General features: G+C 39.0%; 1 protein-coding gene across 5 annotated transcripts in view; it reads left to right on the top strand.

Moving 5' to 3' along the window:
• The window catches only part of csnk1g2b (casein kinase 1, gamma 2b), a 38,256-nt gene that overhangs the window by 9,948 nt on the left and 14,731 nt on the right, over window positions 1-13,577 (top strand). For all 5 annotated transcript variants that reach the window (XM_019875229.1, XM_019875228.1, XM_019875231.1 and 2 more), the window contains one exon: window positions 11,088-11,157. In XM_019875229.1, coding sequence (XP_019730788.1) covers window positions 11,088-11,157 — 70 coding nt within the window. The remainder of the gene's footprint in view (window positions 1-11,087; window positions 11,158-13,577) is intronic.

Below are 13,577 nucleotides of genomic sequence, written 5' to 3'. Positions count from 1 at the left end.
AGATCAAGTGAGGTGCCTGTATGTACCTAAGACAACCCAAGCATGACTGAATGACCTCTTTTACCACATTATAGAATAACTGAGAAATAGAGTAAGCTTTTCTGAGCCTGTGTTAATGTTGAAATGAAAAGCAAGCGACAAGTGGAAACTGCTGTGCTCTGAAAGGTTGTCTTTGTTAACAGGCCTGGTTGACACACACTGGGTCAGTTTGTAGTTTAGCTGGATGCTTTCTTACACTGACTGAATGCCTGTGAGACGGTGACAGGACTGTATAGCCATTTATGTATGTACACTGCCGCCTTTACTCACAGGGAGATCCTGGTCTCTTCAAGAAAACACCAACATGTAACGTCCGCTGTCATGTAGAAGCCACTGCACAACAATAGATATTTAAATGAGGTTGGATATTGGTGAAAAACAAGAACAGAGAAAATAACCATCTATGTGCCGTTTTATTTAAGTGTTATAGGTTTGATGTATGTACCTCTATTATCCGAACCGCTTATCCTCACGAGGGTCGCAGGCGTGCCGGAGACGATCCCAGCTGCCTTCGGGCAATAGGTGGTGTGTACCCCGAACTGGTTGCCAGGCAGTCGTAGGGCACACAGAGACGAAAAACCATTCACACTCACAATCACACAGAGTGTGTTTAATTAACCTACCGTGCATGATTTTGGAATATGGGAAGAAACTGAAATACCCAGAGAAAACCCACACGGCTATGGGGAGAACATGCAAACTCCACACTTGAACCCCGGACCTCTGCACTGTGAGGCGGATGTGCTAACCAGTCACCCACTGTCGCGCCCAAGTTAGATATATAGCTACAAAATTTATTTGGTTATATGTGTGAGTATACAGAGGTGGAAACCCATATCGATTTCAACAAGTCAATCTTGTATGTTATATTAGTGCACCACACATGAAGTGAAATATTTATGCGACCTGGTACCAAGCGCTCCGTGGACCAGTAGCTGGCAGCGGACCTGTGGTTTGCGACCACATGTTTAATTCATTGATTCAAGACGAAGGCCTATCCAAAAATATTTAACCGGGTACTAACTTTTGCTAATTATTTCCTGGGTCATGGTTCTGAGATGGATTGAGGCATTTTATCCAATTCTTCTGTATGGCTCCCACAGAAGCATAATAAACAGCTCCTGTTTCAGTCCAGCTCAGCAACTTACATCAGCCATGAGGCACTTGTCGCAGAACTGTAAAGGCATAAAAGCTCTATCAGCATGTTTGTTACAATTTAAAGTGACATTTTGACAATTGAAGGTCTTTTTTGACTTTGCTTAAGCTCTCTTGAGAGCACACTGGCAAGATTGAATGAATAAATACTGTCATCTAAAAGCCTACTTTCAGTCAAGTAGCTAATCCGCTAATGAATCAGTAGCTAGCAGCATCATACTGTGCTTACATTGACATATTGCTTTGACAGTGATTTAGGTGCAGGCATTAAATCCGGAGCGAAATCTTTGTGACTTGTGAGCCACAGAGATAAGTGTCAGTGTTTTCAAAAAAAAAGTATGATTGTTGAAAAATATCAACAAATGGTGTCAATATTATTTAAAGCTCTATGTTGTGTTTTCATGGCAATATTTATTACCAAGACGCTGCATCATGGGTGTACAAAAAGGGCACTAAGCCAAATGCACCATTGGTTTAAATTTTTTACACTTGGATAATCTGTATTTGTGCAACAGTTTTTGCACACTAGTGGATTTAAAAAAAAAACGTGATGATTTAATAGCCTTCACCAGATGCACCAAGTATTAGATTTAAAATTACTTGAATATTTCCTTTTAATTTGAAAGGCTCACACTATATAGTTCAGGCAATTAAAATGTAAAAAAGACAATTATCATGGAATGGTGCAAGAACAGAGCTAAAGGGTGCAGCAAATAAAATTTCGTAGCTCCCCGGATCATAAAGATGCAGAAATGCACATACACAGGATGTATGGAGTGCAGCCACGTGTCAGTTTTAGGAGCACGAATACTCATTTCAGCCTATCTCGACATAACATTATACTCTAACATACAATAACTCTAACTTATGGTTATCATCAAATTTTGAATGGACTCAACAGTTAATACATTAATGCCTGTGTGAGAACAATTGTGTAATTCTGTGAACTGCAAAGCAAATCTTAATGACAGCTACTCCACCATATTCTTCCTGATGGGAAAGGGGTGGCATTTTTTTGGTCTGTATTTTGAGCAAATACAGTATACAGTGGAACCCTGCATGCTCGCAGTTCTGCACCCGCAGATACACCTGATTTCCCCGTTTTTTTTAATTTATTTCTTTTGGGGGGGGGCGAAAAAGCACATTGGAGCTTTATTCACGTTTTTTGCACAATTGCAGAATTCCAATGCATTTCACTGAGCATCAGTTACATGCAGATCCTAACTATTTGCATTCTGAAGCTCTTATGATTTAATGAAATAAGATTTTACATATTTTTTTCATTAATAACTCTATTTAGTGTAAATAATCAATGTACCTTCTTCAAAGCCTCCAAAATTTTGCTATCACTGATATTTCTCTAATGCCGTTTCAATGTAGCAGACTTAAACTTTGGGTTTTCACTGCCTGTCAATGGGACAGTGGTCAATTTTATTTCTGGGTTAGCTTAAGTAAGTTTTAATTGGCCTATATTACAGCTGCTTCTGTTGTTAAAGGGCTATATAAATAAAGATGTATTGTATATATGTGATAAACGGAGCCACACGAAAATCTACAACAAAAACAACAATTCTAGTGTAGCTCGGCTGTGGCCGAAATCTGTAGAGGTAGTTCTTGACTGCGTGTGTTAAATCTGAAATGAAACAAGAGACACACTGGACACAGTTCAGCTGTTGTTCTATGACACCACTCTCGCCAGAACACTCTCTCCCAACTGTAGAAGACACTCCTCTTGTCAGGAAAACCTGCCCCACTGGAACAAAGCGTATGCATGCATTACTCGGGCCTCTTCATCTGTTTGACCTGTCTCGTCATCCGATCATTTGTCCTAAGTGTGTTAAGGCTTCTGATTGAAGATTCACTTTGTTGAGATTTGTGTAATTCTCCACAGTTGAGTCACAGATCAAGATGCATATTGTGAAATGGTTTATTGGAAGTCTTGCAAAGGTCAGTCTTTTCTGGGGCTAATACATAATCGTGTCACACGTTGGCATATGTTCACAAGTCACACTGGCTTTTCTGATGATAAATGGCTAAGACATAATGCTGGAGCATTAACTAGGCCAGGGATGGGCATGGAATAGGATGGCAGCCATGTGGCCTGCGACCACAATGTAAGTGGACCCTTGATTAATTTACAGCCCAAAATACTTTTTTGGGTGTGAGGGAACATATTTCCTCTATTACAGTGGACCCCAAAAACTTTTCTGGCCACCATTTGTCTACTCTAAACACAGCCAATCTCAATTGACAACATGGCAAAGGAAGTGTCAAAAGTATGACTGAAGTAACTAAAGTATCTATATATTTAAGTTTGAGAATCCATCTTAGTTGTGTCAGGGGTATTGACAGCTCAAAACAGCATCGATCCCCAATGACACTACAGCAGGTGTAATGGTCTTATCGTTACAGCACGCTGTGCTGCTGTTTTTGTTGTCTTTGTGTGCATTAGACTTGGAAACTCATGTCCTTGTTGGGCAAATTGCACTTGTCAAAAAGCATCTTTATGGGTCAGTTTGAAAGTAATATGACAGTATACGATAGTATATATTTTGGTTATCGGATTGACACAAAAAAACAAAAACAAACATCCTTCACCAAGTATAGTGTAATGATGGCCAATTCCAGACGATTCACTCGTTTGACTCCGATGACAAGAGCACGTATTTGCAAATAGGTATGGGCCGATAACCGGTTTGAAAATTCAAGGTTTCAATCACCACAAATACTCTCTGTTAAGGAGCTATTTGTTTTTTTTTGAGGGGGACTTCTAAGCCGTGCGAATTGCCGCCCTTATATTTTAGCTGTGTGTGTTTCAATGCACTGCATGTTTGCACTGTGGTTGAGAGAGGAAAGTAATTTCATCAGTGCTGTATGTTGCACAAAGAGCGTATTTGACAATAAAGCTTGACTGGACTTGACCTGACTTATGATGGGCTGCTTGCAGAGTTTAATAAGCAGGCAGCCTCTTTGAAGTTAACTGCCTCCAATTCAGTCTTTTTTTCTCCTTCTCATGAATAGCTTTGCACAGAGGAGTAGAGGGGGTGGCGGAGGGAGGTTCGACGAAAGAAAACCTGTTGCCTTTGCATTGTTCTTTAAAAAAATGTTCATGTGTAGGTGCCACTGTGTCCCCGGGACAACATGGGTCGCGCACGGGTCTGTTCTAAAAATAGTTCACCCATGATGGGACACTGTGGCTTGTTAAGAATTAAGCGGAAGAATATTAACTTTTATTTAAATTTAACATGGTACATGTTAGTAGTAGAAGAAACACCAAGAATAGTTACTTAACATAATTTATGTAAAACTACTAGATTTTACACAATCTGAATTTTTGGGGCCGATCAGTGAGTTTAAATAAATTCATCACAAGATGGAGCAATTTGTCTACAGTGAAACTCTTCTACAACGAAATCATGTTTGCAGCAAGAAATTTTTCACAACAGGGGGTTTTTCACCGTAGCAAATTTTATCTCAGATTTACACACACACACACACACACACACACAAAACGTATATGTGTACTCTTTATTTTTTTATATTTTTATTCCAATACTGTACATAGTGCATAAATATGAGCATACACTTATTTGATATTGTTTAACATTAACATACAATTGTTTATTAATCACTCCACTTTGTCTGTTGGTTTAAAAAAGTAATTTATCCTCTTTTATAAAAAAGGAAGTTTCAATATCTATAATTTGATTTCAGACTTCTATAAAATGCACCTGAAGCATAACAGTACTGTAATGAATAATATGTCTACTGTATACAGTACTGTAACACCTTATGAATATGTAATTAATAAATTTAATGATAAAAAACTAAGAAAAAACAACACCCAAAAATAAGTTACATTTTTTGGTTATGTTGTAAAGCAACATTCGAATTTTCTATCCATTCGTGAAAAAATAATTGATAGAAAATAAAAGTATTGATTTGTTAATTTAAATCAATGATTTTTGAAATCAAACAATCCTAACCCCAAAGACACAAGAGCTAATATACAGTTGTGCACAAAGAAATTGCGAAATTTACGATCAGCATTCACTTTCACTTACATACATTTCTTGGACAATGTCTTTTATTTTGCTTCCTCCGTCTTTCATTTTGATCACTTTTACCCTCTCTTCCAGCGTCAGAGCTCTTCTTGTCTTAGCTGCTTGGCATCTAAAAGGTCCGTTTTGTAGCCATTTTAGCAATGCAACGAAATACTTCCTGGACTACTGCGCATGTGTAAACCAGTATGTTGGTTGCTGTTGCAGTTTCGGAGCGAAGCAGCAGAGGTCGCTGTTGGCTGAGGTTGGATTAGACTTTTGCGGAAGGCTTGTTTTCGTTGTAGTGAATCTCGGCGCGTGACAAGAGCAGAGAAAAAGCCAGTAAGCTTATATGTGGTTGAATTGTACGTCTAGTTACAAAGATCAGTTCTAGGCTTTTGCTGCATTGATTGAGCAGATATCAGCTATAGCCTGGATGACATCATATGAAGAGTTGTTTAATCCTCGGAAGGTGATTGTTGGTTTTCTATCCAGAAAAGTGTATGCGAGACTACCACGGTTAAAATTCTGGAAACGCCCCATAATCTCTGATGACATAATCATGTATTACTCTAAGAGGGATCCTTGAAATGGTGTTCAATGTGTTGTTGAACACATCATACCAGAGCTGTTGCACAAGTGATGATCCTTCTAGAGCAATATTCGTTGGCATGAATGTTACCAACGAATCAGGAAGCCTTTTAACTATGAATAAGGAGCCAGTGTTAGTCTGCTGTTTCCTGTTTTCTGTATGGGCATGTTGCTGCACTTTTTGGTTTGACTTGGCTCCTAATCAAAGGCAGTAGCGGCAGAAGTGTGGTGGACTGCACTTTTTAAAGTCGCTTGTCATCTGTGTCATCCATCCGTCCAACTGGAATCTGCCTATGTCCCATGATTCCTCAGGCGTATCATAGAGCCAAAACATGCTGGTGTTTCAGTGGAAGTCGTCACGCCAAAAACACACACGTAGTTTGAATGAAGATGCTGTGGTGTGGAACAGCTGAGGTGGAGAGGTTAGTGCAGCAGCAGGTCAGACAGGGAAGGGCCCTTCTGGCCTTTTGGTCAGCTGTCGTCGACACAGGCCAACATTCATGGTGAACTACCACTCTCTTAATTACCACACCATAGGGTAACCAAAGCACAGTGTATAGGATTTGTTAAAGGGAGATTCCATCAAATTGCGTCAGTCAATGCAGATTACAATTCATTTAGGAATCAGCTAAATCTCAAGGATTTCTAGTTGATTTATAAATTGATGTATATCATAGCAGTCTCTTGGCATGCCACAAAAAAAAAAAAAAAAACTGCCCAGTTGGGCTTTGTAAAAGATTGGGATGACATCAGAGCAATTTGGATGCTTTGTTTCTGACATCATTACCACATAATTTTAGTGTTTGCACTGAAGTAAGTCATAACTTATCGATCTCTTGTGAACAAAACATATTTTTGTGGGAATGGTGATGTGGCATTGCCAGAAAATTTCTAAGCATCCAGTTATTGATTTCACCATATTCTGGTCACAAATCCCAGGGGGCATATTTATTTGCCAAGATATGCTACGATGTGGTGTTGGGTGATAATGTAATTACAGAAAAAAATATATTTTGGATGGATATTGAAATCATGATTAATAAAAACAATTATTCATAGATTTCAAAAGGTAATTACAGTCATACCTCGGTTTTTGACCATAATCCGTTCCAGAAGGCTGTTCGAAAAGGGATTTGTTCGAAATCCGAAACTATTTTATCAGCCCCTGATTAGGGGCTAATACACTATGCAGAAAATACATAAAAACAGTCAGAGTTGCGTAAATCACAACAAACACGTCTGCTCACAATGAACGCTACACGAGGAAGCTTTGGGCTCACCTGGCTCCTCAGGTCCCATATCAGTTGTCCCTTGGATAGTGAATTTTGAGGTAAGTAAAATTCCTTGAATCAGTGAAAATTCAAGGAAGAAAATGTTGCTTTGAGTATTGTTATTACCTGTCGGTATGTGAGTTTCAACATCTGTGTATGAATATTGGTGATTTGAAGTCAATCCCAACGTCAATGCTACTTTTCTGTGAGTATGTCAATGGGATTTTACATTGACTTTAGTAGTGTTAATGTCATACATAGAGAAAAGTGGTTGAGCTGGTGACACAAGTTCCTGGATGGGTCACTTGTGTACTTATGAGCATATACTAGCACCAATGCTACTCACCGTTATTTATTTTTTTAAAAGAGGGATCAAGGTTACATGACAACCCAGTTCCATTTGTCTTCAAATCACTTGTGTATCTCTGCTATGTCAGAGCAAGGCCCTCATTTCATTTCCTTTCATCCTGCGATCAGATCACAAATGTGATATTTACAAGTGCTGAGAAAAATCCATGTCAAATGCAAAGTTGTTACATCAGACCTTCACAGCTTGGCTCTGGTCATTTACACAGCCATAGCTTAGTCCATCTGCTGGAAATAGAGATGACTCTTAAGTAGGCTACATAAAGCTGCCATAAGCCTCTGTTTCCTATTGTAAGCTGTTTTAAATGGTTCTGCAGTGTAGTGCCATCTGGTTTGACCCATCATTTATATATTTGTTGTCAATGTTCATGGGTGGTGGTAGGGGAGGGGGTGTTCACACGAGCAGAGCAGTTGCTTGGTTTGCCTCTCAGGCTCGTCACGTTTTCAGCCCATAGCCTTGCACTTTTCTGCATTACTCATTCTGCGTGCTCTGCTCACAGTTTCTGTTGTCCCTTTTGGGACTCTTATGCATGGACAAAAAGCCTATGTGGGAGCCAGTGTGATGTCTATCAGACCAACCACTAATTTTGTTGATTTCAGTTTTTCCCCAGGAGTTTGTGTGTTTGTGTTTTTTATGTTTCAGATATTAGATTGAAATATTTATTTGACGTACACCTAAAATACAAATTGGGGAAACAGTTTGAACAGGCAGGAGCAAACACTCATTCTTAACTGCTTCGAGCAAGGCTTACTTGGTATGCTGATGTTGGCAAGGCAAAATAAGAGAAAATGTTCCTGATTTGATAAGGGCATAACGAAATCAGTCAGAGCTTAACAGCCTTCAGTTTTTCTTCAATTTCCATGAAATCAGAAATACATTTGTAAAAATATGTTCATGTCAAGGCAAAGCAGTTTTATTCATACAGCACATTTCATACATATGACAACTCACTGTGCTTCACACAAGCAAACTAATACTTTATTCTTTTAGGAAGACATTTCTTAATCATTTGTCTGCAGAACAAGAGGCCTTGTTTGTCAAAAGAGAAGAAACAAACGTGTATTAACAACTTGCAGTCATCCCTAAAGTATTCATGCTGTCTACTGTGTGTAAAGATTTGTCGGTGCAGTAGCATAATGAAGCTGGTACTTAACAGCTGCCATACAGTATACAAAAAAACATTTTAAACTTCGTGTAACTTGTTTTAAATTTTTAAATCAAATCGTAAAAGTAATTGCAACTACTGTGCGAAATAGGCGACTGAATTCCATCTTGATAAATGTTTACATCTATCTGCGCTTGTCACGTGGCTTGTTTTCATTCGTGTAGTGCCGTGTGTAATTGGCGGAACAAAATAGATCACATTATACTGTATGTAAACACCAGAGATCTTCCGCCAGAATGATTTCAATTGTAATGACAGAAAAGACTCCACGTAAACACGTATACAGTTACTGTAGTGTAGAATGTGTGTATGGAAGGGCTGAAGGATTTCAGGAAAAGATTGAACTACGATTTCTCAGAAAAATATTGTGATTTTTGATTCAACTTACGATTTAGTTTTTTTCATTGCAATCATGCGTCATGGCAATACAGGCTGAGTGATGTGGCCTTATTTTCAAGTCAAGTCAGCTTTATTGTCAAATATGCTCTATGTGCAACATACAACACAGATGAAATTTCTTTCCTCTCAACCACAGTGCAAACATGCAGTGAAAGACACTGAAATGCAGGGAGAGAGGAGCCGCTGTGGGTACCCGCACCACCATCATATTTATTTATATACCGCTTTCACAACAGCTTCAGCTGTAACAAAGCGCTATACAGAACAGTTAACATTTATACATAACATACAAACATGACATTCATATTATGGTATAAATTGACCTGAAACCCAAATGTCTTTAGTATACAACACAAATCAAAATGAAATGACCTTACCGGTCCAATACTTTTGGAGGGGATTGCTTTTGCCAACCGCTAAAAGAAAATCAACACAATTAAGGAACAGGGGATTTTGGGTGCCAGTCCGAGTTCTAATTTTAAAATGCAAAAGTTGCACCTGAGTATGTTGCGGGACCAGCCAAACTGTGGAAAAAAAGTGGGATCTATCGTCAGTCCGAAACATACCACATACAGTACTTATTTACTGTAATGCCCTAGCATGTTGGAAAGGAGAGCCACAGTTGACAAGTTTTCAAGCCACTCACCAACAAGCTGCTATGGGCCACAGAACACACCCAGACACTCGCACATTGCACATTGTAGCTTGAGCGAATCGACAACCTCCCTCCAGCTCGCCGATGTCATGTGCCACCCAACCAGGCCTGTCTCTTATAAGCACGTTTCGAACACACGGATACTGCAACACGCGCAGTATTTTCCATACTTTCTATTTTTTGCTAAAATATGTTTGTAAAGTGTGGTTTAATACTTTCAATTGTTTAAATTGTGTGAGAGGGGTAAAACTATATATTTTATCAATTTTTCTGGTCTCTCTGTTTTGTGGGTTTTCACCTATCGCAGGTGGCTCTGGATTGGAACGCATCCCCTGCGGTGAACGGATATTTACTGTAGTTTATGTGGATTTACTAGGTTTTGTTTGCCACAATTTGTCTTTATTCTGCTGTCTTACAGAATAGCAAAAATATTGTAATTAGAATTAATTATAAGATTAACAACAATAATAATTATAATCATTGTTATTAATAATAATAATTAGAAAAAGTACATAAGTCACCAATTATGCTTCCTTGTCCAAGAATACTTATAAAATTACAGTATATTTCTTATTTAAATATTTTATACCATGTAATGTCTGTACCGTATGTTGGGTACCGCAACTGTGGCATAGCTAGTAAAGTCGTAAAAAATGAGTTAATGTGAGTATGTTTGTTCTGTCACTCGTGCTTGTCTATAATAGCCTTGTCATCTTGCTTGATGGGGTTAATCAGATTACCTTTTTAAGTTGTAAAGCTGCAGCTAACGAAAGACAATATGTGCTGGTGTTTTGTTTGTGAGCCAAGCAATCACAAAAACCCGCTGTTCACCAGCTTGAGCTGCTCTTTATCCTCTCATGATGACAACTTCAAACTCAAAAGCAATTTTTAGCGATTAGAACATGTAAAACGCTTTTCCTTAAGTCATGGTGTCAAACTCATTTTTTGACTCAGGTCACATTGTAGTTACGGCTTCCCTTGGAGGGCCGTTATAAATGTGAATTTTGTGAAACCATATAAATGTTTAACCACCTCCACATATTACATACACAGCGAACAACAAATAGATGGATAACTAGTTTTGACATCAGAAGTCAAGAATAATGGATTGTTCAAACATTTTAATTATTACATTATGTATGACAATTTGAAATTTTGATTCAGACTTCAGTAAGCATCTTGGAAGTTGACATGCTTGAATTGCTTTCGCGGGCCACATAAAATGATGTGGCGGGCCAGATCTGGCCCCCGGGCCTTGACTTTGACACATGTGCCTTAAGTTATGCTTGTCAGTCACATATCTTGTTGCAAATATTTATTTCTTGTTTTAATTCAAATAGATTTTTTTGTTGTTGTTGTTATGCTCCGCCATGTTTCACTCACAGTTTATTTTTTTTCCTTGCAGGAGCCTATTAAATCCAGGGCACCGCAGCTCCATTTGGAGTATAGATTTTACAAACAGTTGGGAAATTCAGGTAAGAAAAAAAAATGCCGGATATGCCATATGTTGGCCTGCAACACTGTTTGTATTAGCTTTTACTTTTTTATCAGCCAACCCCTCAGTGACCTTGACAAGTGTTTTTTGGGTCGTATTTATTGACATGTGCCAGTTTCCTTGGTCCTTGTACCGGAGCAAAAGTTCAGAAAGGGGGTGGGGCACATGGGCAGTCCTTCACTATTTATAGATGGCCGTCTACAAACTGTGTAGGCCATTATGGCGTGTTTACACCGATGACTTCCTCAGTCGGTATCCTCTGTTTTCCTGATTGTGCCGCCAGCATAGATTACAGGGGAAACTCAATTATGCAATGCTCATTATAATGCATGTCCCACTTTTCCTTGGGTCTGCTCTTTGACTCGTATCGTCATGGATTATATTAAGATACAACATGATTAATACCCACACATAGAGTTATGGCTTTTTCCTCTGTCGTTTAGTGGTTGTTAGTTGTGGTCTTTTATGAAAAAAACAGATGACTGGATATGCCATAGGAGGCCTCAAGAACTCTGGCTTTGATGCTGCAGTAGTGTTTCTGATTGAGTACAACAACATGATTAATACCCACACATAGAGTTATGGCTTTTTCCTCTGTCGTTTAGTGGTTGTTAGTTGTGGTCTTTTATGAAAGAAACAGATGACTGGATATGCCATAAGAGGCCTCAAGAACTCTAGCTTTGATGCTGCAGTAGTGTTTCTGATTGAGTACGGTCCCTTCCAAAATGTGGGGAATGGCATGGTCAATTCCATTGTTTTTGTTGTGTACTGAAGACATTTAGTTTTTAGATCAAAAGATGTATATGAGACAAATGTTCAAAAGTCCAGCTTTTATGTATTTAGTAGGTATGGATGAGTACCGATGCCAGGTGTCGGGCCGGTACCTTGTCTCAAGGTATCGGTACTTGTGCATTTGGCTGTTTTAGGTTTGGACTGGACACTCGGATTCTGGCCCGTGTTGTAGTTCTCAACAGTTTTTTTTTAATTTTAAATGATTGATGCTATCTCCAGCTCAGCAGAGTGGAATGACTATACAGGCCTCTACTGCAGACTCTTTCAGTTCTTGTTTGTTTCTGGGGGTTTCCCTCTTCAGTGTCCTCTTCAGGAGGTGAAATGCATGCTCTATTGGGTTATGGTCCAATGATTAACTTGGTCAGTCTAATGCCTTCCACTTACCTTCCCCCCCGGATCAAGTCCTTTATTGTGTGTGTTGGATCATTGCCTTGATGAAGCTTCTCAAGATTAATTTGGTTGCATTTTTTGATAAATTGCCAGACAAAATGCTACTACCATCATAAAAGACGAGTGAACCCGTTCCAGAAGAAGCCATGCAAGCCCAAATCATAACATGACCTCCACCATGCTTTACAGTTGAGCTTGTGTGTTTTGGATCATGAGCAGATCCTTTCTTTCTCCATACTTTGGCTAGTTCATCACGTCGGTAGCGGTTCATCTTGTTCTCATCAGCCTCATCAGTTACCTTTGTGGCTCACTTCTGTACTTCTTTGCAAAATGCAGTCAGTCCTTTCGATTCTTTTTGCTGATAAATGGTTTGCATCTTGTGGGATGGCCTGCATATTGCTTCTCTCAAACAGTGGATTGTGATACCTTCACCCTTGCCCTGTAGAGGTTGGCAATAATGTCACTTGCTGTTGGCTTGGAGTGTTTCTTCACAGCTCTCACAATGTTTCTGTCATTAACTGCTGTTGATACCCTTGGCCGACATGCTCGATGTCTGTTGCTCAGGACACCAGTGGTGTCTTTCTTTTTCGCAACATTCCAAATTGCATTGGCTATGCCCAAAGTTTGTGCAATAGCTCTGATCAATGTTCCCCCTTCTCTCAACTTAGAATGGTTTGCTTTTCCCCCAGAGATTGCTGTCTGGTCTTCTCATGTTTGCTTAACAGAAAATATCAGTTTTCAGAGGTGAAAACCGAAGCCAAAAACAAGTCATGTTTAAGCAATCGGTATAAAAGGCAACACCTGAGCAATTACAAGCATCCATCAGTCACATGTTCCAATATGTTTGATCACTTGAAAAGTGGGTGGGTTCAAACAATATGCGTGCTGTCCTGGGTTGTTTAACACATCTTGATGTAAATATCATGAAGTAAAAGCTGGAATTCTGAACTTTACTCTCGTAATTACCTTTTGATCTGAAACGCAAATGTTTTCTGTCGAAAACAAAAAATGATGGAATTGACCTTGCCGTTGCAATACATCTGGATGGACTGTGTCAACACTATACTAGCCTTAAGTTTGACTGTCTTTGGTCAAGACACATTTTCCCTTCTTCCTGGCCATTAAATGGGACAAAAGGCCAAATAAATAAATAAAGCAAATGGGCCAAATAAATAAATTAAGCAAATTGGACACTTTTCAATCTAAAACGGTGATTTA

The sequence above is a fragment of the Hippocampus comes genome, unplaced genomic scaffold, assembly GCF_001891065.2.
Source record: "Hippocampus comes isolate QL1 unplaced genomic scaffold, H_comes_QL1_v1.1 scaffold132, whole genome shotgun sequence".
NCBI lineage: Eukaryota > Metazoa > Chordata > Actinopteri > Syngnathiformes > Syngnathidae > Hippocampus > Hippocampus comes.
The sequence above is the reverse complement of the archived record's forward strand: the minus strand, read 5'-3'. Positions and strand labels throughout refer to the sequence as shown.